Source organism: Thalassophryne amazonica, chromosome 13, assembly GCF_902500255.1.
Source record: "Thalassophryne amazonica chromosome 13, fThaAma1.1, whole genome shotgun sequence".
In the NCBI taxonomy this organism is placed as follows: domain Eukaryota; kingdom Metazoa; phylum Chordata; class Actinopteri; order Batrachoidiformes; family Batrachoididae; genus Thalassophryne; species Thalassophryne amazonica.
The window spans coordinates 86,441,111-86,464,662 of NC_047115.1; the positions used below are offsets into that span (position 1 = coordinate 86,441,111).

The 23,552-nt window shown below is 45.8% G+C and overlaps 1 protein-coding gene across 2 annotated transcripts in view; it reads left to right on the plus strand.

Moving 5' to 3' along the window:
- Positions 1–23,552, plus strand: part of hspa12a (heat shock protein 12A) — a 342,644-nt gene that overhangs the window by 126,806 nt on the left and 192,286 nt on the right. For both annotated transcript variants that reach the window (XM_034185227.1, XM_034185228.1), the window contains exon 3: positions 5,058–5,185. In XM_034185227.1, coding sequence (XP_034041118.1) covers positions 5,058–5,185 — 128 coding nt within the window. The remainder of the gene's footprint in view (positions 1–5,057; positions 5,186–23,552) is intronic.

Consider the following 23,552-nt stretch of genomic DNA (forward strand, 5'->3'; position numbering starts at 1 on the left):
GTGGCTGTTGAAATCCCCCAGGAGAACAATGGAGTCCCCAGTCTGAGCACTATCTAGTACCCCTCCCAGGGACTCCAAGAAGGTCGTGTACTCTGCACCGCCGCTTGGCCCATAGGCAGAGACAACAGTGAGAGACCTGTCCCCGACCCGAAGGCATAGGGACGCGACCCTCTCATTCACTGGAGTGAACTCCAATACATGGCGACTGAGCTGGGGAGCAATAAGCAATGCTACCGCAGCTCTCCGCCTCTCCCCGTGGGCAACGCCAGAAAATTGGAGCGTCCAGGGCCTCTCCAGGAGTTGGGTACCAGAGCCTAAGCTATGCGTGGAGGTGAGCCCGACTATCTCTAGTCGGTATCTCTCAACCTCCCGCACAAGCTCAGGCTCCTTCCCCCCAGTGAGGTGACATTCCACATCCCAACAGCCAGGGGCTGTGAGCACGGACCGGGGCGCTGGGCCACCCGCCCTCGACTGCCACCCAATCCTCTCTGCACCCGACCCCCATGGCCCCCTCTGCAGGTGGTGAACCCACAGGAGGGCGGGCTCACGTTGCTCTTTCGGGCTGAGCCTGGCCGGGCCCCATGGGCTAAGGCCCGACCGCCAGGCGCTCGCGCACGAGCCGCAACCCCAGGCCTGGCTCCAGGGCTGGGGTTGGTCATGGGAGCTTCTGAACTGCCCTTAGTCTGACCCGTCACCTAGGACCTGTTTGCCTTGGGAGACCCTACCAGGGGCACAAAGCCCCCGACGGCATAGCTCCTAGGATCATCCTGGTACGCAAACTCCCCCACCAAGATAAGGTTGCAGTTCAAGGGGGATGTCAAACAAACATCTAAAATTGTAAAAAGAATGCTGATTTTTAACAAAACCAGTCTGGTTTGGATAAATAATACTAGGAAGGACATTTTCTAGTCGATGAGCCAACATCTTTGCCAGAATCTTGATATCAGTGTTTAATACAGATATAGGTCTGTAAGAGCCATGTCTTGTACATTTTAGGAAAATTAGAAACATCTCTATGCCTGACAGGCAGACTGGAACAAACACTGCTTTGTCCTATGACAAAGCTTCTGAGCTTTCATTTGAAACTGAAGGTTCAGATTTACAGAGGCTGTACAGAGAGGAGACGACACACTTCACCCCTGTCTGTTGGATTTTGGAACCTAGCGTGTGGTGACACTGCTGTTTGTGTTGCAGGACGCTATTTTAGTCCTGCCGTGAACGTGCACGTAGAATTTCTCCTTGACGCTGTTTTTTACAGGCTGGCTGGACACAGAAGGATTTATTACATTGGAAAAATGTCGTAATACGTTATTTTCAGGAGATAATGGACTTTCTGTCTAACGTGCCAGAATTGTAAGAGAACTTTGTGGGGAGCTCTGTGACGCTGGCTGGTCGTCATGTGCGTGGGGACTTTAGTGGAGTGGACTTTAGATATTTAATCCTAGAAAACATTCTCCAAGTGGGAGAGTGCTCTGTTCAGTTTTTTTATTTTATTTTGTTCTCCTCAGTGGAGCTGGTAGCCCTTATTTCTATTTTAGTTTGAGAGAGTCTGTCTTGAGGTGAGTCTGTTGTGTAATGGAGCAGCATGCACATTCTCACACACCGCACATGCGCAATGTGCACGCGCATCTCTCTGCTGTTTTCTGACTTGCCTGATCACACAGATGTACAATGTATTTCTTTGATTTTTCACAGTTGTATCGCTGACAACACTTAGCGTGTGCAAAGCTGAGTGTCTAGTAAACTGTTAACAGGCTGCATTCATCACTGATGGATGTGCACGTGCACAAAGTTTTTTCACAGTAGAATGCAGCTGCTATTTTTACTGTGACTGCATCAGAATTAACATTTATGTATACTTTGTAATGAATCTGTGGCTCCATTTTTAACGTTAGCAGATATATTCCATTCAGGAGCGCGCTGGGACGTTTTCTTCAAAGAAACGTGGCTGGAAACACTTGGAAATGTTATGGTTTCGGTGCAACATGTCCTTTAAACATAGAATAATGAAAATAATGCATACTGCTATCGGCACCAAATTCTCAAAGTATGAAATTGTGTCTCCATACCTGAACAATTTTGATTTGTGTTCTGCAGCTTTCTTCATAAAGGCCCTGTCACACCTTAATGATTTAGCCAGCGTATGCTGACCATATTTAAAAATGCTGGCATAAGTCCAATAAGTTAAGGGTAAGTTTTTTTATAAGTTAAGTGCAAGTTGAAGCATGTTGAAGCTCTTTGAAACACACTGAAGCTCGGTGCATCCTGATAAGCTGAGCTCCTCAAAACATTTTTCATCGAGTGCCAGCGTGTGACTCACATGTCCTGCTGGACATAAGTTGTAGGTAAGTTATGTGATTGTTGGCAGACGTTTCTTATAATTTACTCATAAGTCTGAAATCCATCCATTAATGCTGGCCACTGATTAGCTGAAAGCTGCAGTCCGTATGCAGAAGGACTGTTTCATTCACACAGAAAAATCTGACCTGTTCACTTCAGTCCAATTCACCATCACAGATGGAAATGAATCCACATAAAGCTCCTGATTTTTGGAAATGACCTTGGAAAATCCTTTAATTTGTGGCTGGAAACGTAGAGTTTTAAAGCAAGTCCCTCTGTGGTTTTTCTTCAGCAGGTGCGTTTCTCATGCCGGTGCTGCACTCTGGTCACACAGAAGTGCTGTGATGATTTAACTTTTAAAGCGGCGTCTCTGTGGTGTGTTCATCAGATGACCTGATCGATCGGTCAGGGTGATCACGCCTGATTAATGCTCTGTTTAAACATTTAAAGTGCCGTGGCTGTCGGTGATCACCACACCGACAGATCACACAACAGATCACACAGCACGTCATGCAGATCACACTTGATCGCGCCCAATTGCCACTTTAAAGGTTTAAGTCATAACAGCGTGTCATTATTCAGGTCTGTGATGACCTGATCAGGTCTGATCAGTGGAGCTGAAAGCAGCCGCTTGGCGCTTTAAAAGTTCAGGAAGGAGCGGGAACTTTAAAAGTTTTAAAAGAGTCACAGCACTCCATTCATTCACGGCAGCATTTCCCCACAGCCAGTCCACTCATCAGCATTCTGTACACAATGAAAATGGTCCACCAAGATAAAAATGAAAATAATAAATAAAAATAAATAAATAAAATATATGTTTCTGATGCGCACCACACAGTGCAGTACCAACCAGAACCACTGGGTTGAAACTGGTCTGCTGGCAGATGCTGGATAATCGTCAAGGTGTGACAGCTGCATTAATTTATTAGACGTATGGTGTGTCTGGCGTGTGCCAGAGTTTTTTAAACGGCTGGCATATGCAGGCTAAATCCTCAAGGTGTGACAGGGCCTTAAATGTCAGGCTATGTCAGACTGAGGGACACCATGTCTGACACTGTGATCAGCAGCACTGGAGCACCCCAGGGCACAGTGCTGGCCCTTCTTCTTCTTCACCCTGTACACCTCTGACTTCTGCTACAGCTCTGAGCTGTTTCACATCCAGAAGTTTGCAGATGACACAGCCATTGTTGGATGCATCAGGGATGATAGAGATGAGGAGTACAGGAGCCTAGTGAGGGACTTTGCTGCCTGGTGCCACAAAAACCATCTACAGCTCAACACCTCAAAGAGAATGAAGCTGGTCATTGACTTTGGGAAGTCCAGACTAAGTCTGCGACCAGTTCTGATCGAGGGAGCTGAGGTGGAGGCTGTGGATTCCTACAAGTACCTCAGGCTGTGGCTGGACAGCAAACTGGACTGGACAACCCACATCAACCACCTGTACAGGAAGAGACAGAGCAGAGTGTACTTACTGAGGAGGCTGCAGTCGTTTAACATCTGCAGAAACTCCTGTGGATGTTCTACCAGTCTGTAGTAGCCAACGTCCTCTTTACATCGTGGTGTGCTGGGGGGGCAGCACATCCAAGAAGGACACATCCAGGCTGGACAAACTGATTAAGCGGGCTGGTGGGTGGTATGAAGCTGGACTCTCTGGTGATGGTGGCAGAGAAGAGAACACTCGACAAACTGATGGACGTTATGGACGATGTCAGTCATCCTCTGCACACCGTCATCAGCAACCAGAGGAGCCTCTTCAGCCACAGACTGCTCCTTCCCAAGTGCAGTACCAACAGACTGAAAAACTCCTTTGTGCCTCAGACCATCAGACTGTACAACTCCTCAATCAGAGGGATGAGGAGTAACAGGAAGACAGAGGACGGGAAGGAGAGGAACAGTAGTAGCCAGTAAGCCAGTATGATACCAGTGTGTCTGGTATTTATATTGTGTATTTATATTTATTTATATTTGCAAACTTTTTGTTTATTTACTTTCGATACTCTGTGTACTTCTTCACCCTGTGTGCTGCTATACAGTGGTACTGGAACCTCAATTTTCCTGAGGGAGCCTTCCCAAGGGATCAATGAAGTTCTGTCTAATCTAATCTAGTCTGTTCAGTGTCACAGGCGCTGCATTATTGCTGTTAGGCTTGGATCTGGTCAATCCCGCGGCAGACAGCGTTGATTGAGTTGGCTGTGCACTGGTATCAGTCTCCATGACGCTTGGCATCGGTGTGCCCCCTCTCCAGATGGACCGGTGATCACAGCGCCCTGCACAGACTGTAGTGCCCACCAAGATGAAACAAAAAATGCAGAGTGTGTCCTCTAATCATCGAGCTTTGTGTAATGCTTGCTTTTTGTCATGGTTTGTGCCATCTGGATGTAAACAGGAAAACACAAAGAGCTGAAATTGTTTATGTGAATTTTCCCCACAAAAAAATGGGTTTGTGCGCAGTCAGATTCCCACCAAAGTCTCGCACTGAAACACTGCAAGATGACGCCACACTATAGTGGTGCTGGGTGGCAGAATAACACTGTTATTACATTGTCTGGGGAGAATCCTGATTTTGAATGCAGCTGTGTGTGTGTGTGTGTGTGTGTGTGTGTGTGTGTGTGTGTGTGTGTGGTGGTGGGGGGGGGGGGGGGGGTGATACAAATGGGCAGCCAGCTGAAGTGATGGTGAGTTCTGTAGCAGTGACACTGTGCTTTATCTGTGTGCAGCAGAACGACACAGACCAGGTGTCTTCAGGGCCGACGTTTGTGGTGGTGGTCGCTATTGACTTTGGCACCACGTCCAGTGGCTATGCGTACGCCTTCAGTAAAGAGCCGGAGTGCGTTCACACTATGAGGTAGGCTTGGACACACTCTTTGGGGAGCAGTTTGTGCCTGCACATTGAATAACACATTTATTTGGTGATGCTGACCTTTAATTAATGTCCACTAGGGGAACCAATAAAATGACTGTAATTAACCTGTAGGGGGTGATATGGAAACATCAGGCCTCACATGTTATGAGCAGAGTTTATTAGGCAACAACTGAACCATAAAATCACAGGGAAGGGAAATCAGTAAATGGCCCACAGGTTTCATAAAAAAATAAAGAAAACTGTCTGTCGTATTAATAGTGTTTCTGATATTTAGTTTGTTCAATTACTTGTGGCCTCTAAAAATGAAAATGACTCATTCCTAAAAGGTTAATGCAACATTTCAAATTAAAGACATATATATATATATATATATATATATATATATATATATATATATATATATATATATATATATATATATATATATATATATATATATATATATATATATACAGTTGTGCTCCAAAGTTTACATATTCTGGCAGAATTTTTGCTTTGTTGGCCATTTTTCAGAGAATATGAATATAAATATAGCACAAAAACTGTTTTGTGTGAAGCCATTTATTGTCAAACAATTGTGTTTACTCTTTTTAAATCATAATGAGATGAGAAACTACCCAAATGACCCTGATCAAAAGTTTGCATACCCCTGTTCTTAATACTGTGTGTTGCCCCCTTTAACATCAATGACAGCTGGGAGTCTTTGTGGTGGTTGTGGACGAAACTGTCTGATGGTGAAGCTGCCACTGAATGTTTTGGACTTTATCTACATCCATTCTGAAGAAATACGAACAGTATGGCACTCTATGGTAAATCTACATGGAGTAGACACTTCTCAAAAACTGAGTGACTGTGCAAGAAGGAGAAGAGTGAGGAAAGCCACCAAGACACCCAGACAACCCAGAAGTTATAGGCTTATGAGGCTGTGATTGGAGAAATTGTGCACGGTGCAAATTTTTGCCTTTTTGTATCACCAGTTACACAGCTTCATGATGAAGTGGTATAGAGGGGGATTTTTGTAAAAAGAAGACCTGAAAGTTTAGCTACAAATTGCCAGAAGGTACATCTGAGATGCAAATCTAGACTTGATCTGTTTTGGTGAAAGAAAATCCTTCTCCGCTCTACTCCACTACAGTTGTATAACTTATTCAATGTATCCATTGAATATATAAAGTACTGATTTTAGTTTATAAAATTGTTCATGGACTTGCACCTCCCTATCTAGCTGACTTGATAAGCCCCTATGTACCAGCTTGGGCCCTGCGTTCTCAGGGTGCAGGACTTCTGTGTGTTCCCAGGGTGAATAAAAAGTCTGCCGGTCACAGAGCTTTTTTCTATCATGCCCCAGCTCTGTGGAACGATCTGCCAGCACACATTCAGCAGTTGGACACTGTGGAGACCTTTAAATCACGTTTAAAAACTCATTTATTTTCCCTGTTTTATCATTAGTGTTATGATGTGTTTTTAATCTTGTATTCTTTTACTGCTGTTTTTCTTTTATGGTTGTTTTTATTGTGTTTTAAATTTTTTTATTGTTTTTTATGTTGTGAAGCGCCTTGAGACGATTTTGTCGTGAATTGGCGCTATATAAATTAATAAATTTGATTTGATTTTAAATTTGAAATTTGATATCCAGTGTGTATACGACCTGTCGTTATTATCACTGCTACTATAATACCACACACCAACGGGGCACATATCATGTATGATCTTGTATGAAAAATCAAAAGAGACTACAGCTTTAATTTTCAGAGATACTGGCCTGGAATTAATAGAAAAGTGCACCAGACGTGACAGAATTTGGTGAAATTCTCAACATCTGTGATGTCAATGGTAAAATGAATCCAACTGCAGGACACAGACTCAGAAACAGTGTAAGAACAGGGGGCATTTATTCACAAAGTTTGGAAAGGAAAGAATTAAGGATGGAGAGCTGGGACACTGGGAATGACGGATGAGAAGAATGGAGATGGTCAGCAGTAAAGAAGAGACATGAGACAGCTGAGAGTGGCAACTGATGTAACCACGATGGGGAGACCAGAGGAGCTGGAATGAGAGAAACATGATGACAACCTGATCCAGGAGCTGACAGAGCAGCTGAAGCAGGTACATAGTGGAGATGAGAGACAAGATGAATAAAGTGGCACAGAACAAAAGCAAACATGAACACATGAGGAGTGAAGGAAAGCCGGTGTCGAAATACTGCACGGTGATGAGAGAATATGTGGGAGGTGTGATGCCGAACCAGTACCAGCTGCTGGGAAGGGGAGCAGGTCTGCAGGGAGCTGGGAGAGTGACAAAGAAGTGCCGCACCCACAACGCAGGCACATGTACGTACAGACAGACAGAGTATTGCAAGAGACACGGAGGAAATGACAACAACAAAGAACGAAATTAAGTGGCCCAACGGCACAACCAGAACCATGACATCATCAGGTCTGACACAGCAGGACTTCTCCTTCCACCTGCCAACATAAGCTCTTGACTTCCTGACTTGCTTGGTGCTTTTCCTGAGGATCTGTCCTGGTTTGGATTGCTGTAGAAACAACATGGTCTTGTCCTTTTGTTGCCAGTCTACTTCCTTTGCATAATGTTGGGTCATATCCATGTCAAACCTCATCATCTGGGTGATGCTACAAGTGCACACCTCAAGAGCATGTAACTGTTTATGTTTTTTGGATTCATTCACTCATTCATTCATTTTCTGCTGCTTGTCTGGGTCAGCAGACAAAGCAGCTCATCCATGCATCCCTAGCAGATGAAGTCTTGTCACTCTTCCCTTGGGATACTGAGGCATTCTCAAATAAATAAAAATCCCTCCAGCGTGCCCTGTGTCTTCCTCGCAGCCTCCTCCCAGTGGGATGTACCTGGAAGACCTCCTTAGGTCTGAACCACCTCAACTTTTGATGCAGAAAAGCAATGGCTCTGAGTCCCTCCTGGACAGTTGAGCTTCTCACCCTGTCCTGGAGTGTAAGCCCAGATACCCGGCGAATGAATCTTATTTCTGCTATCCACAACCATCTTCTTTTGGTCATTACCCAAAGTTCATGACCAGAAAGTGCACCTGGAAAGTGTTTACAACGCTTCACTTTTTTCCACATTTTGTTATACTTGTATTACAGCCTTATTCCAAAATGGAGTAAATTCATTTTTTCCCTCAAAATTCTGCTCACAACACCCCATAATGACAACATGATTTTTTTTTTTTTTTTTTGCAGATTTATTCAAAATAAAAAGAAATCACATGTACGGAAGTATTCACACCCTTTTCTCAGCACATTGTTGATACACCTTTGGCAGCAATTTCAGAGTCAAGTCTTTTTGAATATGATGCCACAAGCTTGGTGCACCTATCTTTGGGCAGTTTGAGTAATACCCCTTTACAGCACCTCTCAAGCTCCATCAGGTTGGATGGGGAGCGTCAGTGCACAGACATTTTCAGATCTCTCCAGAGATGTTCAATCGGATTCAGGTCTTGTCTCCAACTGGGTCATTCAAGGACATCCACAGATTGTCCTGAAACCACTCCTTTGATATCTTGGCTGTGTGCTTAGGGTCATTGCCCTGCTGAAAGATGAACTGTAGGTGAGGATAGGAGCATAAATTGACTGGTATGAATACAGAGTCTCACCTTCTGGCTCAGCTCCTTCTTCACCACTTCCATAAAACATTAGATGCTGTCCCAATCTGTCTCTCAATCTCACGATCCAACTTACCCCCACTCATGAACGATAGACTGAGATGCTTAAAGTCCTCCATGTGAGTCAGTAGCTCTCCTGTGACCCAGAGGGGACTATCCACCCTTTTTTGGCAGATGTCCATGGCCTCAGATTTGGCAGCACTTTACACTTGGCCTCAAACCTTTTCAGTGTACATTGAAGTTCACTGCTTGATGAAGCCAACAGAACCACATGATCAAAGATGCAACTCTAATGTCACCAAACTGGACACCCTCTGATCATTGACTGCACCTTGAAATCCTGTCCATGAACATCACAAACTGAAGTGGTGACAAGAGGCAGCCCTGGTGGAGTCCAACACCCACCAGGAACTGGTCCAGTGTAATGCAGAAAATGCAGACAAAGCTCCTAGTTCTGCATGTGTTGCTTAGGTTCCAGTACAACATACTCCCACAGTGCCCCCTGCACAACACCTTGAGGGACCCGGTCATACGCCTTTTCCAATTATTTGACAGTTTTTTAAAATACGGTTCCATTAAGCATTAAGCGGGACGGCGCTTGTGCGAACGTGTACTTCCAAAAAAAAAAAGACTGTGTACTTCCTCAGTGCAGCGAAAAAAAAATCACATCAGAAATTAGTCCAGCTTTTCATTGTAACTTCCTCCTCACAGCTCCTAATACCCCCAGACGGCTTACAGCGCAGTGGATTTGTTTTGTGTGTGTGTGTGTGTGTTCGCGTGTGTGTCCGCGTGTGTGTGCACGCGTGCAGTGTGTTTGTGTGTGTGTGTGTGTGCATGTGTGAGTGCATTGGTACGAAACGTAAACCAAATTTGCACGATAAATGGAACCAAATTGCACTCTAAATGCAATGCAACACAAATGGGATGAATAATCCATGTCACGTGACATACAAAGCACCAATCAAATGACAAGGATCCACTCAGCCATTACATAAAGTCTACTGATGAATGACAATAAATTATCTGACGTTGATGAAGGTTCAGAGTTATTAGACTGAGAAGGCGCATTTTGATGCGCTGCTTTGAGCATTTGAACATTTCTGAAGGTGGACTCTTTTCAGTTCTTTTTCAATGCCATTTCAGACCTTTATTGAAAACCTACAGTTCTGCAGTGACATTTTCAAATGGAAAGCACTGACTGTGTTTCCATTTACTCAGTCAAGGTTGATGAAATAAGATGTAGTGATGTTAGATTTATTTGATGTGTCTTTTCTGAGTGGATTAAAGCCTTCAAATAATGAATCCTCCGTTTTGCTTCAAGTTATAATTATATATTTTATAATATTATATTATGCTTTATTATTATTATTATTATTATTATTATTATTATTATTATTATATATTATATATTATTATTATGCTTTATTATTATTATTATTATATAATGCTTAAAGAGAAAAAAAAACAGAATTACAGGCCTGGATTCAAATTATTAACAAAGGTAATGTGTACCTTTTCTAGTTTACCCCATAATGACACATGTACTCACATCGTTGATGAAAGATATAAAGTTGATTTTGTAATTTGTGTATAGAAGCTGAAGTGTGAGTGTTCGTTAATGTCGTCAGCCCCAACGTTCTGGCTGTCAGTTAAAAATAACTGAATTTTTATAAGATGTTTTGACAGACATGAAAGCTACCATTTGTCTCTGTAAAGGTTTGTCATCATAGTGTCTCACAACTTTGGTGAACTACTTAACTTAAATCTTTGTTATTATTTGATCACTATTAATCAATAAAACAATTTGTGTAAGTGCAGAGCAAAAGCTTTATTTCTGCAACACACACAATAAACACAGTTAATCTGACGCCTTTGCACCCAACACACAGCTTTGTACGGTTATTTCCATTGGCTTAAATAGAAGTGTTGAGCACGATTTGTGGCCACTGCCCTAAATTGGTTTTGCGTGTTGTTCACCAGTGAGGGGACAATGGAGTGTGAGATTGGCTGAAGAATCGGCGCAGCAGGGACGGTATTGCATTTACTCTACTGTACCATTGTGACGAAAAGGGAGCTGATCCAAAAGGCGAAGCTCTCGATCAACTGGTCAATCTCCGTTCCTACTCTCACCTATGGTCATGAGGCTTGGGTCATGACCGAAAGAACTAGATCGCGGGTACGAACGGTCAGAATGGGCTTTCTTAGGAGGGTGGCTGGTGTCTGCCTTAAGGTGCGTTTACACATAGGCAAGACGCGTTACGAATGTCATATTTGCGTCATTCTTGGCACATTCCTGACATTTCTAATGTGGATTAACGCATCTGAATAGGTTTCTTAATAGTGCGTGTTGGTGCGTGATATTCATGATTTTCATGGAGCATGTTTTTGCCTGTCATGAATGTCACGCACCACCCTCATTTCGCTTCATGTCGTGGAGGTCGCAACTGAGCGTGTTGAGCCATCTTGATTAGTGATGATCCTATATTTCTATGATGATCCTATATCCTATATTTATATTTGATCCTATAATATATATCCTATATTTACAGAATTTGATAGTATCTCACTTGGCGTGCTGACGAAACGCATAACATCTACAAAAAACACAACCTGTTTATTTGATCCGATACCAACAAAACTGTTTCAGGACCTGTAGCCCACTCTTGGGCTGACTGTGCTAGAAATAATTAATCTCTCATTAACTTCTGAATCTGTTCCTAAATGTTTCAAATCTGCAGTGATTAATCCGTTACTTAAGTAATGTTGACTCTGGTGAGAACCGAAAAACTATAGGCAGATATGAAATCTATCATTTTGCTCTAAAATTCTGGAAAAAGTGGTTTCACCACAGCTCATGGACCACCTTACTGAGAATAATCTTTTTGAGCCACTGCAGTCTGCATTTAGAAAATATCATTCCACAAAGACAGCTCTCACTAAAGTGGTGAATGATCTTCTGCTTGCAATGGATTTTGACACCACTGTGGTTCTGGTGCTGTTAGATCTCAGTGCTGTATTTGATACCATGGAAGTCTATTCTATGTTGTGTGGGCCGCCAGAAGAGGAGGTACTGCTGGCCCACCACCAGAGGGCGCCCTGCCTGAAGTGCGGGCTTCAGGCACGAGGGGGCGCTGCCGCTGTACAGGAACAGCCGAGGTGACAGCTGTCATTCATCAACTATGACAGCTGTCACCGATCATCTGCACTTTACCCTGGATAAAAGCAGGATGACACCTCCACCACGTCGCCGAGATATCGTACTTCTTTGAGAGGTAACTTTCTTTGCCTGCATACTATATTGATTGATTGCAAGAGCTACTTTGTTGCAGCTGTCTACCCAGAGGACCGGCGTGGGTCGCGACTGTTTCGTTCTACTTCCCACCAGATAAGTGGTACTCAGACGCTGCACGAGTGTGTGTTAGAGGTGGAGGTGGAATTCCCACCGTTATTGTTATGGGGTGTACACACACCCACACTTGACTGTCTTTGCTCTCTGCCAGCAGTACCAGATCCGACACGCTGAGACGGTGGCCACCTGGGGACTTCGGGACCTAGCGGCTCCAGTATCCTTCGGGTTCGGTGGCGGTGGAAATCGTGTGGTTCCGGTTCATCTCCAGATGGAAGTCTCCTATCGTCGAGCCTGCCCACACGACACCTTTATTCATTGACTTGTATTTATTCTATAATCTGCTGTGTGTGGTTGTGTCATTCACAACAGTAAAGTGTTCACATTTAACTTCCTCTATTGTCCGTTCATTTACGCCCCCTGTTGTGGGTCCGTGTCACTACACTTTCCCAAAAGGATATCTCGGCCAGCGTCATGGACTCCGAGGGGCGTCACCCAGCAATTGAACGACCAATGGGAGAGCAGGGTGCACAGGCGTCTGCAGGAGGCGTGATTGGTGAGTTGCAGCACATCCTCACTGCCTTTATGGCTCGGTTGGATCAGATGACCGAGCAAAACATCCTCCTGAACCGCAGGGTGGAGGCTCTCTCCGCACAGGTGGCAGCGAGCGCTCAGGGCGCTGCTGCAGCTCCTCCTCCTGCCGACCCTGTTCAAGATATGAATGTTCCAGTGGTCGTTCAACAACCCCTCCCACCATCCTCTGAAGCATACATAAGCCCCCCAGAGCCGTACGGAGGTTGTGTGGAGACGTGCGCGGACTTTCTCATGCAGTGTTCGCTCGTCTTTGCACAACGTCTCGTCATGTACGCGTCTGATGCTAGTAAAGTAGCTTATGTAATTAATCTGCTTCGAGGAGGGGCACGCGCTTGGGCTACGGCGCTTTGGGAGCAAAATTCACGGCTCCTTCATACGTATACTGGGTTTGTGAGGGAGTTCAGAACAGTGTTTGATCACCCTAACAGAGGAGAGACCGCTTCAACAGTGCTGCTGTCAATGCGACAGGGGTGCCGGCGCGCAGCCGAATATGCAGTCGACTTCCGCATCGCGGCTGCGAGGTCCGGCTGGAATAACGTTGCGCTCCGCGCCGCCTTCGTAAACGGACTGTCGTCGGTCCTGAAGGAGCACCTGGTAGCTAAGGAAGAACCGCGGGATTTAGATGGGCTTATCGATCTCGTTATACGGTTAGACAATCGGTTGGAGGAACGCCGTCGGGAGCGAGGCGAAGGACGTGGCCGGGCACGCGCCGTCCCTCTCCCTTCCGGGTTCAAAAAGGTTCCGCCCTCCCCACGCTCCACAGCCGCAGCGCTCCGTGGGGCAACAGCTCCCCCTGCTGACGTTGCTAGGGAAACGCACAGGGCCAAAATGAGAACAGCTGACAGAATGACGAGGCTGGTCCACGGGGAGTGTTTTCTCTGTAGCTCAAAAGAGCACATACAGAAAAACTGCCCCAAACGGCCAAAACGACAACACCCGCCCATAGAAACTGGGCTAAGGGGGGGGTCATAACATTCACGTGGGACACACACATATCGCCACACGACTCCCAGTCACAATCCTGAGCGGGGATTTAACCCTTCAAGCCCCAGCACTGGTGGACACGGGGTCCGAAGGGAATCTGCTAGACAGCAGATGGGCAAGAGAGGTAGGGCTCCCTCTGGTGGCGCTTCCTTCGCCATTGCAGGTGCGGGCACTAGATGGCACCCTTCTCCCTTTAATCATGCACAAGACACCACCTGTAACTCTGGTGGTGTCTGGGAATCATCGGGAGGAGATCGAGTTTTTTGTGACTCCTTCTACCTCCTGCGTGATTTTGGGCTTCCCGTGGATGCTAAAACACAATCCCCGGATTGATTGGCCGTCCGGGGTGGTGGTACAGTGGAGCGAGACCTGCCATCGGGTGTGTCTGGGATCCTCGGTCCCTCCCGGTTCCCAGGCTAAGGAGCAGGTCAAAGTTCCCCCCAATCTGTCGGCGGTGCCGGTTGAGTACCACGATCTTGCTGACGTTTTCAGCAAGGATCAGGCACTCACCCTTCCCCCGCACCGTCCGTATGATTGTGCCATCGATTTGATGCCAGGCGTGGAGTTCCCGTCCAGCAGGCTGTACAACCTCTCCCGACCTGAGCGCGAATCGATGGAGACCTACATTCGGGACTCCTTGGCTGCCGGGCTGATCCGTAACTCCACCTCCCCGATGGGAGCAGGTTTCTTTTTTGTGGGCAAGAAAGATGGCGGTCTTCGTCCATGCATTGATTACTGGGGGCTGAACGAGATCACGGTTCGCAACCGATACCCGTTGCCTTTGTTGGATTCGGTGTTCACCCCCCTGCATGGAGCCAAAATATTCACAAAGCTGGATCTTAGGAACGCATATCACCTAGTTCGGGTCCGGAAGGGAGACGAATGGAAGACGGCATTCAACACCCCGTTAGGTCATTTTGAGTACCTGGTCATGCCGTTCGGCCTCACTAACGCCCCCGCGACGTTCCAAGCTTTGGTAAATGACGTCTTGCGGGACTTCCTGCACCGATTCGTCTTCGTATATCTGGACGATATACTCATTTTTTCTCCGGACCCTGAGACCCATGTACGGCATGTACGGCAGGTCCTGCAGCGGTTGTTAGAGAACCGGCTGTTTGTGAAGGGCGAGAAGTGTGAGTTTCACCGCACCTCTTTGTCCTTCCTGGGGTTTATCATCTCCTCCAACTCCGTCGCCCCGGATCCGGCCAAGGTTGCAGCGGTGAGAGACTGGCCCCAACCTACGAGCCGTAGGAAGCTGCAACAGTTCCTCGGCTTCGCAAATTTTTACAGGAGGTTCATTAAGGGGTATAGTCAGGTAGTTAGCCCCCTGACAGCCCTGACCTCACCAAAAGTCCCCTTCACCTGGTCGGATCGGTGCAATGCCGCTTTCAGGGAGTTGAAAAAGCGCTTCTCGACTGCACCCGTCTTGGTGCAGCCCGATCCCAGTCGCCAGTTTGTGGTTGAAGTGGACGCCTCTGACTCAGGGATAGGAGCCGTGCTATCCCAGAGCGGAGAGACCGATAAGGTTCTTCACCCGTGTGCCTATTTCTCCTGCAGGTTGACCCCAGCAGAGCGGAACTATGACATGGGCAATCGAGAGCTCCTTGCGGAGGGGGGCGTCAGTGCCTTTCACGGTTTTTACTGACCACCGGAACCTGGAGTATATCAGGACCGCCAAGCGACTGAACCCCAGGCAAGCCCGCTGGTCACTGTTCTTCGGCCGTTTTGACTTCCGAATCACCTACCGCCCCGGGACCAAAAACCAGAGGTCGGATGCCTTGTCCCGGGTGCATGAACATGAAGTCAAGACCGAGCTGTCGGATCCACCGGAACCCATCGTACCGGAGTCCACTATCGTGGCTACCCTTACCTGGGACGTGGAGAAGACCGTCCGGGAGGCCCTGGCATGGAGCCCGGATCCCGGAACAGGCACGAAGGACAGACTATACGTCCCACCAGAAGCCAGGGCTGCCGTCTTGGACTTCTGTCACGGGTCCAAGCTCTCCTGCCACCCAGGGGTGCGTAGGACCGTGGCAGTGGTCCGACAGCGCTTCTGGTGGGCGTCCCTGGAGGCTGACATCCGGGCTTACATCCAGGCCTGCACCACCTGCGCCAGGGGCAAGGCGGACCACCAAAAGGCACAGGGACTCCTTCAGCCGCTTCCTGTGCCTCATCGCCCCTGGTCTCACATTGGTCTGGATTTCATCACGGGCCTCCCGCCGTCCCGGGGGCACACCACCATCCTCACGATAGTGGACCGGTTCTCCAAGGCGGCCCACTTCGTGGCCCTCCCGAAGCTCCCGTCGGCCCAGGAGACAGCGGATCTCCTGGTCCACCATGTCGTCCGTCTGCATGGGATACCAACAGACATCGTCTCGGATCGCGGTCCCCAGTTTTCCTCGCAGGTTTGGAGAAGCTTCTGCCGGGAACTGGGGGCCACCGTGAGCCTCTCGTCTGGGTATCACCCTCAGACCAACGGACAGGCTGAACGGGCTAATCAAGAGCTGGAGCAGGCCCTGCGATGTACTACATCCGCACACCCGACGGCTTGGAGTGAACACCTGGCCTGGATCGAGTACGCGCATAACAGCCAAGTGTCCTCTGCCACCGGCCTCTCCCCGTTCGAGGTGTGTCTGGGGTACCAGCCCCCTTTGTTTCCTGTGGTGGAGGGAGAGGTCGGTGTACCCTCGGTCCAGGCCAACCTGCGAAGATGCCGTCGGGTGTGGCGCACTGCCCGTTTGGCCTTGTTGAGGGCCCGGACGAGGGCAAAGTCCCATGCAGACCGTCGACGGTCCCCGGCTCCCGCATATCAGCCCGGGCAGGAGGTATGGCTATCCACACGGGACATACCCCTCCAGGTGGCTTCCCCCAAACTAAAGGACCGCTACATAGGGCCCTTCCGGATCCTCAAGGTCCTCAGTCCCGCCGCAGTGAGGCTCCAACTCCCGGCCTCACTGCGGATCCATCCAGTCTTTCATGTGTCTCGGTTGAAACCGCGTCACACCTCACCCCTCTGTACACCCGGTCCGGCGCCGCCTCCTGCCCGTATCATCGACAGGGAGCCAGCTTGGACAGTACGCCGGCTCTTGGATGTCCGTTGAATGGGCCGGGGCTTCCAATATTTGGTGGACTGGGAGGGGTATGGACCCAAAGAACGCTCCTGGGTGAAGAGGAGCTTCATCCTGGACCCGGCCCACCTGGTCGATTTTTACCGTCGCCACCCAGACAAGCCTGGTCGGGCGCCAGGAGGCACCCGTTGAGGGGGGGGTCCTGTTGTGTGGGCCGCCAGAAGAGGAGGTACTGCTGGCCCACCACCAGAGGACGCCCTGCCTGAAGTGCGGGCTTCAGGCACGAGGGGGCGCTGCCGCTGTACAGGAACAGCCGAGGTGACAGCTGTCATTCATCAACTATGACAGCTGTCACCGATCATCTGCACCTTACCCTGGATAAAAGCAGGATGACACCTCCACCACGTTGACGAGATATCGTACTTCTTTGAGAGGTAACTTTCTTTGCCTGCATACTATATTGATTGATTGCAAGAGCTACTTTGTTGCAGCTGTCTAACCAGAGGACCGGCGTGGGTCGCGACTGTTTCGTTCTACTTCCCACCAGATAAGTGGTACTCAGACGCTGCACGAGTGTGTGTTAGAGGTGGAGGTGGAATTCCCACCGTTATCGTTACGGGGTGTACACACACCCACACTTGACTGTCTTTGCTCTCCGCCAGCAGTACCAGATCCGACATGCTGAGACGGTGGCCACCTGGGGACTTCGGGACCTGGCGGCTCCAGTATCCTTCGGGTTCGGTGGCGGTGGAAATCGTGTGGTTCCGGTTCATCTCCAGACGGACATCTCCTATCGTCGAGCCTGCCCACACGACACCTTTATTCATTGACTTGTATTTATTCTATAATCTGCTGTGTGTGGTTGTGTCATTCACAACAGTAAAGTGTTCACATTTAACTTCCTCTATTGTCCGTTCATTTACGCCCCCTGTTGTGGGTAAGTGTCACTACACTTTCCCAACATTCTACTCGATTAGGCTGGAGAATCATTTTAGGATTACTGGGAGTGCCCTTGTGTGGTTGACATCATATCTGACCAGTCGTTCTCAATGTGTGTTGTACACTAACACTACCTCTAACAATGACATGAAATTTGGGGTTCCACAGGGGTCCGTCTTATGCCCCCTGCTTTTCTCCCTTTAGATAGCACCCCTTGGGCACATATTGCAATATTTTGGGATTACCTTTCACTGCTATGCTGATGATACTCAGTTATACATGCTGATAACTGCTGGTAATCTCATCTGCATAAAATCTTTAGAAGATTGCCTTGCATCAGTGAGAAGCTGGATGTCAAGCAACTTCCTACTTTTAAACTCTGATAAGACTGAAATGATGGTTCTTGGTCTAGTGAGACATCGGCATTAATTTGACCAGCTAATGCTCAGCCTAGGCTTGTGTGTCGTACATCATAATGACAAAGTGAGGAACCTTGGGGTAAATTTTGATCCTACGTTGTCCTTTGGCCTCCACATTAGAGATATTACAAGGACTGCTTTCTTCCTGTGTGGAATGATCTCCCTACATCAATAAAACAGTCAGATTCTGTAGAGACTTTTAAGTCCAAACTTAAGACGCACTTGTTTTCCCTTTTGTATGGCTAGCATACTGGCATCATGTGTTACTATGCTTTCTACTCTTTTAAATTAATTTCATTAGGAAATGGAGCGGGCCGAGGCCTCAACTTTTTCTAAAGTCTGGGTCTTTTTGTGAAGCTTAGGGCTAGTGGCCAGTGATCACCTTCATATTTTATTTCTTCTGTTTTTCTTGTTGCTTAATGCTGACAGATTACATTGTGTTTGTTGTCTTTCCGATGCCTGATTATGTTTTTTCCTCTCAGTTTGAGGTGTGGCTCTATCCAGAGATGGGTGTGGTGTCTGTTTCTGAAACCCTCCTCTCCTGTGCACCAGCAACATTTCCTGTATATTCGTTTTGTGAATTGTTTTGTAAATTGTGTCAGTAGCATGGGCCAAGCAGAGGGTCACCCCTTTAAGCCTGGTCTGCTTGAGGTTTCTTCCTCAAATCATCAGAGGGAGTTTTTTCCTTCCCACTGTGTTTGTTCTCTGGGTTGGTAAGGTTAGACATTATTTGTGTGAAGCGGCTTGAGGCAACTTTGTTGTGATTTGGCGCTCTATGAATGAAAATCAACTGAATTGAAATTGAATTGAAAATTGTCACATGATTTCTACCAGTGCACATTGATGATGTCGTCACAGGTGAGAGACAAGAATAACATTATGAAAACTCATTATACTTTTGCTTTTTATGATATGTTGGTGTTGGGAATTTAATTTATTTTAGGATGCGTGTTTAACCAACTTTCATCAAAAAAGTGGGTGGGGTGATACTCGACGAGGAACATTCCAGTGTGCAGCTACAGTAATCACATACTTCACCCACCTCACCATACACATACCTCCTCCTTTGAATAAATTATGCAATGAACGGCATCATATAGCTGATGCAAAAGCTGCATGCTATACAAACTGTGATGTATCTATGTCCATTATCATATTACCAATCTGATCATTGTAACCTTTTCATCTTCTCTCTCGTGCTGTTTGTTGTGGAAATATGTATTTTTGTTGACCTTGACCTTTAGCCTTCAAAAGTTGCTGGTGAATCCTGGTATTTATCAGGGATGTCTTTTGTTGACTCCTCTGTTTAATGTTTGTATGGGCCACATGTTGGGTCCAGTGATTTTGGTGCCTTCGTAGGTGACCTGGCTCAGTGACCTGGACAGTGATCTAACTGTCAATGCAAACATTAAACAGAGGAGTCGACAGACGACATCCCTGATGGATACCAGGATTCACCCGTAGGAAGTCTGAGACTCTGCCTCAAAGACATTTATTATTTATAGCTCAGCACTGTTCAGTGCAGGCTCCAGGGAGAAGAAAAAGACAGCTGAGGGTGATTTCAGGGCAGCCGCTGTTTCTTAATGCGTCTGTCCTAAGTAGGACAGGGTGGGTTGCTGTTCTTTGTACTTCATGAGACTGTGTTGATGCTTAGACTTAAATTATTGTGCACTGTTGTTGTTCTGAGCTCAGAACAGTGATATTTTTGCACTATTTATTCATTTTCTGTACCTGCTTATTCCAGTTAAACGTCACGGGTGACTGGTGCCTATCCCAGAGGTCAAAGATCAAGACACTGGTTATACTCTGGACAGGGTGCCAGTCTACTGCAGGGCCACATATAGACAGACAAACATCAATGTAGAGTTTCCAGTCCACCTAACCTGCATGTCTTTGGATGTGGGAGGAAGCTGGAGCACCCGGAGGGAACCCACGCAAACACGGGGAGAACATGCAAACTCCCCATCTGGTCCCTTCAACGTGAAGTGATCCCAGGCCTTCTTGTACTGAGGCAACAGTGCTAACCACTCAGCCCATTATAAAGATCAAAGACCCTCAGTCCCACTGATCAGTCCACGTTTCTTCACATGACATCCTCCTTTTATTTATTTTAAATTGTGAAAGGGTTGTTTGTTTTATGCTGACATTGTTAGATCCTGAATACGGACCTTTGATTTAAACTTTTATGCTGATAATGACCTGTTTAATTTTTGAGCCTAGATTGTGAACTTTCATCCTCACTGCTAATTTTTTCATTCATCCATCTATTTTCTATACCCACTTACTCCAGTTAAGGGTCCCGGGGGTTGGGACAGGGGGACGGGGGGATGGGAGACGGGAGACAGGGGAGTGGCTAGAGTGCCTTCCCACCCGGAAGCGAACATTTGCAAACATCAAACAAATGTTCATATAATGTTTGTTTACTGTTCAGCAAGTTTGCAAACGTTCATGTAATGTTCGTGATGTTTGTCTGTTTGCATGAAAACGAAAATTTGCGAACATCAAGTGAACGTTCATAGAATGTTCATTTACTGTTCAGCAAGTTTGCAAATGTTCATATAATGTTTGTGATGTTTGTCTAATGTTTGCATGAAAGCAAACATTAGACAAACATGTAAGCAAACATTTGCAAAATCAATCAAATGTTTATAGAATGTATGCTTAATGTTCAGTGTGTTTGCGAACATTCACATAATGTTCATGTTGTATGTGTAAAGCTTGCCTCTAAATAAAAGTATAAATTAAATTATTATTTAATTATTACAATTATTTTGTAAAATTTCATATTACAGGAAAACATTAAATATCATTTACTGCCTACAGAAAGTTAACGTTGGACTCCATTTAAATTATGGGTGCAAACATAGGTAGAATGAACAATAGGAAATGATTTCAACACTCATGGTAACCAATAATATGTCGATTTATGATTTATTCAGACCTACTGAATATACGAGAGTAGGCTGAAACGTTCTAAGGCTCCCCATGAAGGAGTAATGCATTAACTGCATTATAGTGAGCCTTAGAACGTTTCAGCCTACCCTCGTATAATTTCAAGATTACTGTGATAAACTGACAGAGCTAACTCAGAAACATGTCTTGGGGCAACTTGCATAAACATGCACTCTGTTAATTGGAATATTATTTTTGCAATAAAAAATTTACATCACTACAGACTGTGATTGTCAGCTACTGAAATATGTTTTTTTATGGAAACAGATTGCAATGGCAGCTTATTATCCAGAAGTCCGACAGACCTGAGTTACATACATTTTGCCATATTTTCTAAAAGCATAATATCTTTAGCATTTTTGGAAATAAGGAAAAATACATTAAAAGTATTAAAATTGATTTACAACATAATGTTTTCAACATGCATGAGCAGGAAACATTGACATTTAAATAAAACAGCTCATAGACAAATAATATTTTTTACTGGTCACTTCACAACTTGCAGTTCAAACATTATCAGACATGTTTTTAAACAAACATGCTGAACATGAGATGAATAGTCACACATGTCACAGTCTAACAGTGTTTGGTGGGAATTATTACCATAACAACATATTTCTTCCTTTCTGATTCCTTTAATTTCAGCTGCTCAATTCATGTTTTCAGTGAGGCATGATATTATAATTATCCAGGGTAAAACATGTACATTGTATACATTATAACACCTGGATACAATCATTTCTGAATGTAAAATGCAACATTCTCATTCTGGTAAAAAAAAAAAAAAAAAAAAGCTTGTAGTGCTCTCCACCAAACAGTTGGTGGCAGTGGTGCACCGAGTTGGGTTAAAACCCGCTGTTTAACAAAGAAGAACACGACTTGGCTAACTAGCAGTGCTGCATGCTCTCCGCTCTTTTTTGGCAAATAAAAGTTTATGTTCAAGACGTTAATTTGCCTGTTCAGTCTCTATACTACGATTAAGAGACCACTGAGAGCAGAAGAGGAGACTAACGCTGGATGATCATCGACTGGATCACAGAAAACCAACACAACCACGAGTTAGCAGCTAGCTTCAAATGGCGAGGCCTTCCTACAGTCATCACGAGGTAACGGAACCTGATGTGAGCACAAACCCATTTTAGACAGAAAAGACAGAACTTGCTTGAAGCTTGATTATGCCAGACATGGACTAATGAGAACCAAACCAGCACATTTTTGACTAGCACGGAGCTAACGTTAGCCACAGAGAGGCACAGGCCTAATTCATATTTTGTCCATGTTTTAATTTATTCTGATATTAAGCCAGAAGCCTAAAGGTGTCAATAAGGTGTGTGTGGGCATCTCACTGCCAAGGACATGCAGGTTGGGTGAATTGGAAACTTTATAATTGTCCAGGTCACTTATAAAAGAGGTCTCGATCTCAAAGGGACTAATTTGCTTAAATAAATGCTAAATTTAAAATACACATAACTTTTTATGACCATGACTAATATATATATACTCTGTCTTTAAGTTTAAGTAATGTCAGTGCCCAGAAAGAGACTTTATAAAGATAAGTTTGATAATATTTTCGATCATTGTTTGTTCCCCACCACAGTAACCATGCCTGCTGCCTTAAGAGTTGAGCTGTATTTATGGAAATACGGTAACTAAAGCCTTTCACATTGCATGCTTTATACGCATCAGGCAACGCGTCGCGTCAACGCCTCCCACACCCCCGACACATTCCGTGTGGCAAGGGGGCGGAGACTTTTGCTCATGTTTTTTTTTTTTTTTTTTTTTTTTTTTCTTTCTCCAGAGGAAAGCTGAGTGATCGCCATGTTGTATGTGCGTCGATGAACCACGAAAAAGCTTTAATACAGCAGTCAAATTACTTTTGAGGTTTAAAAAAAACATTTGCAAGGATTTTTCTTCAGAAAACTGCTCTGTATAAATGAGCAGTCCTGTGACACCTTCCTGTTTTGTAGGCATCAGTGGTTTCTGCCGCTAGTCTTCCATGTTTGGACCCGACACATTGTTTCTTTTGGACAGTGTGAAGCTTTGTCACAGTTCAGAGCGGCAAAAGTTGGATTGGGTTGAACTTTTACCACGTCAGCCTGTTGACAAGCAGGAATGTGCACACTCCCGGCAGAAGCGATGGTTTAGCTCGGCTTTTGATGTGACGCTTCAGACGCCTCTAAAAAGCAACGCGTTTCATTGAAAATACTTTTTAGACCGATTTGTGGCGCCTCTGATGCTTCCAAAGCATGTGGTGTGAAAAGTCCTTTACACAAATAACAGTGGGTACAGAGGATTAATCATTTTTGTCTGATCTGCTTTCACCTGTGTGGTATACCTAATTGATAACTAAATTGAGAAAATTCTGGAAGCAATATAAACAGCTTGTTAAAAATATAGGGCCTGTCCA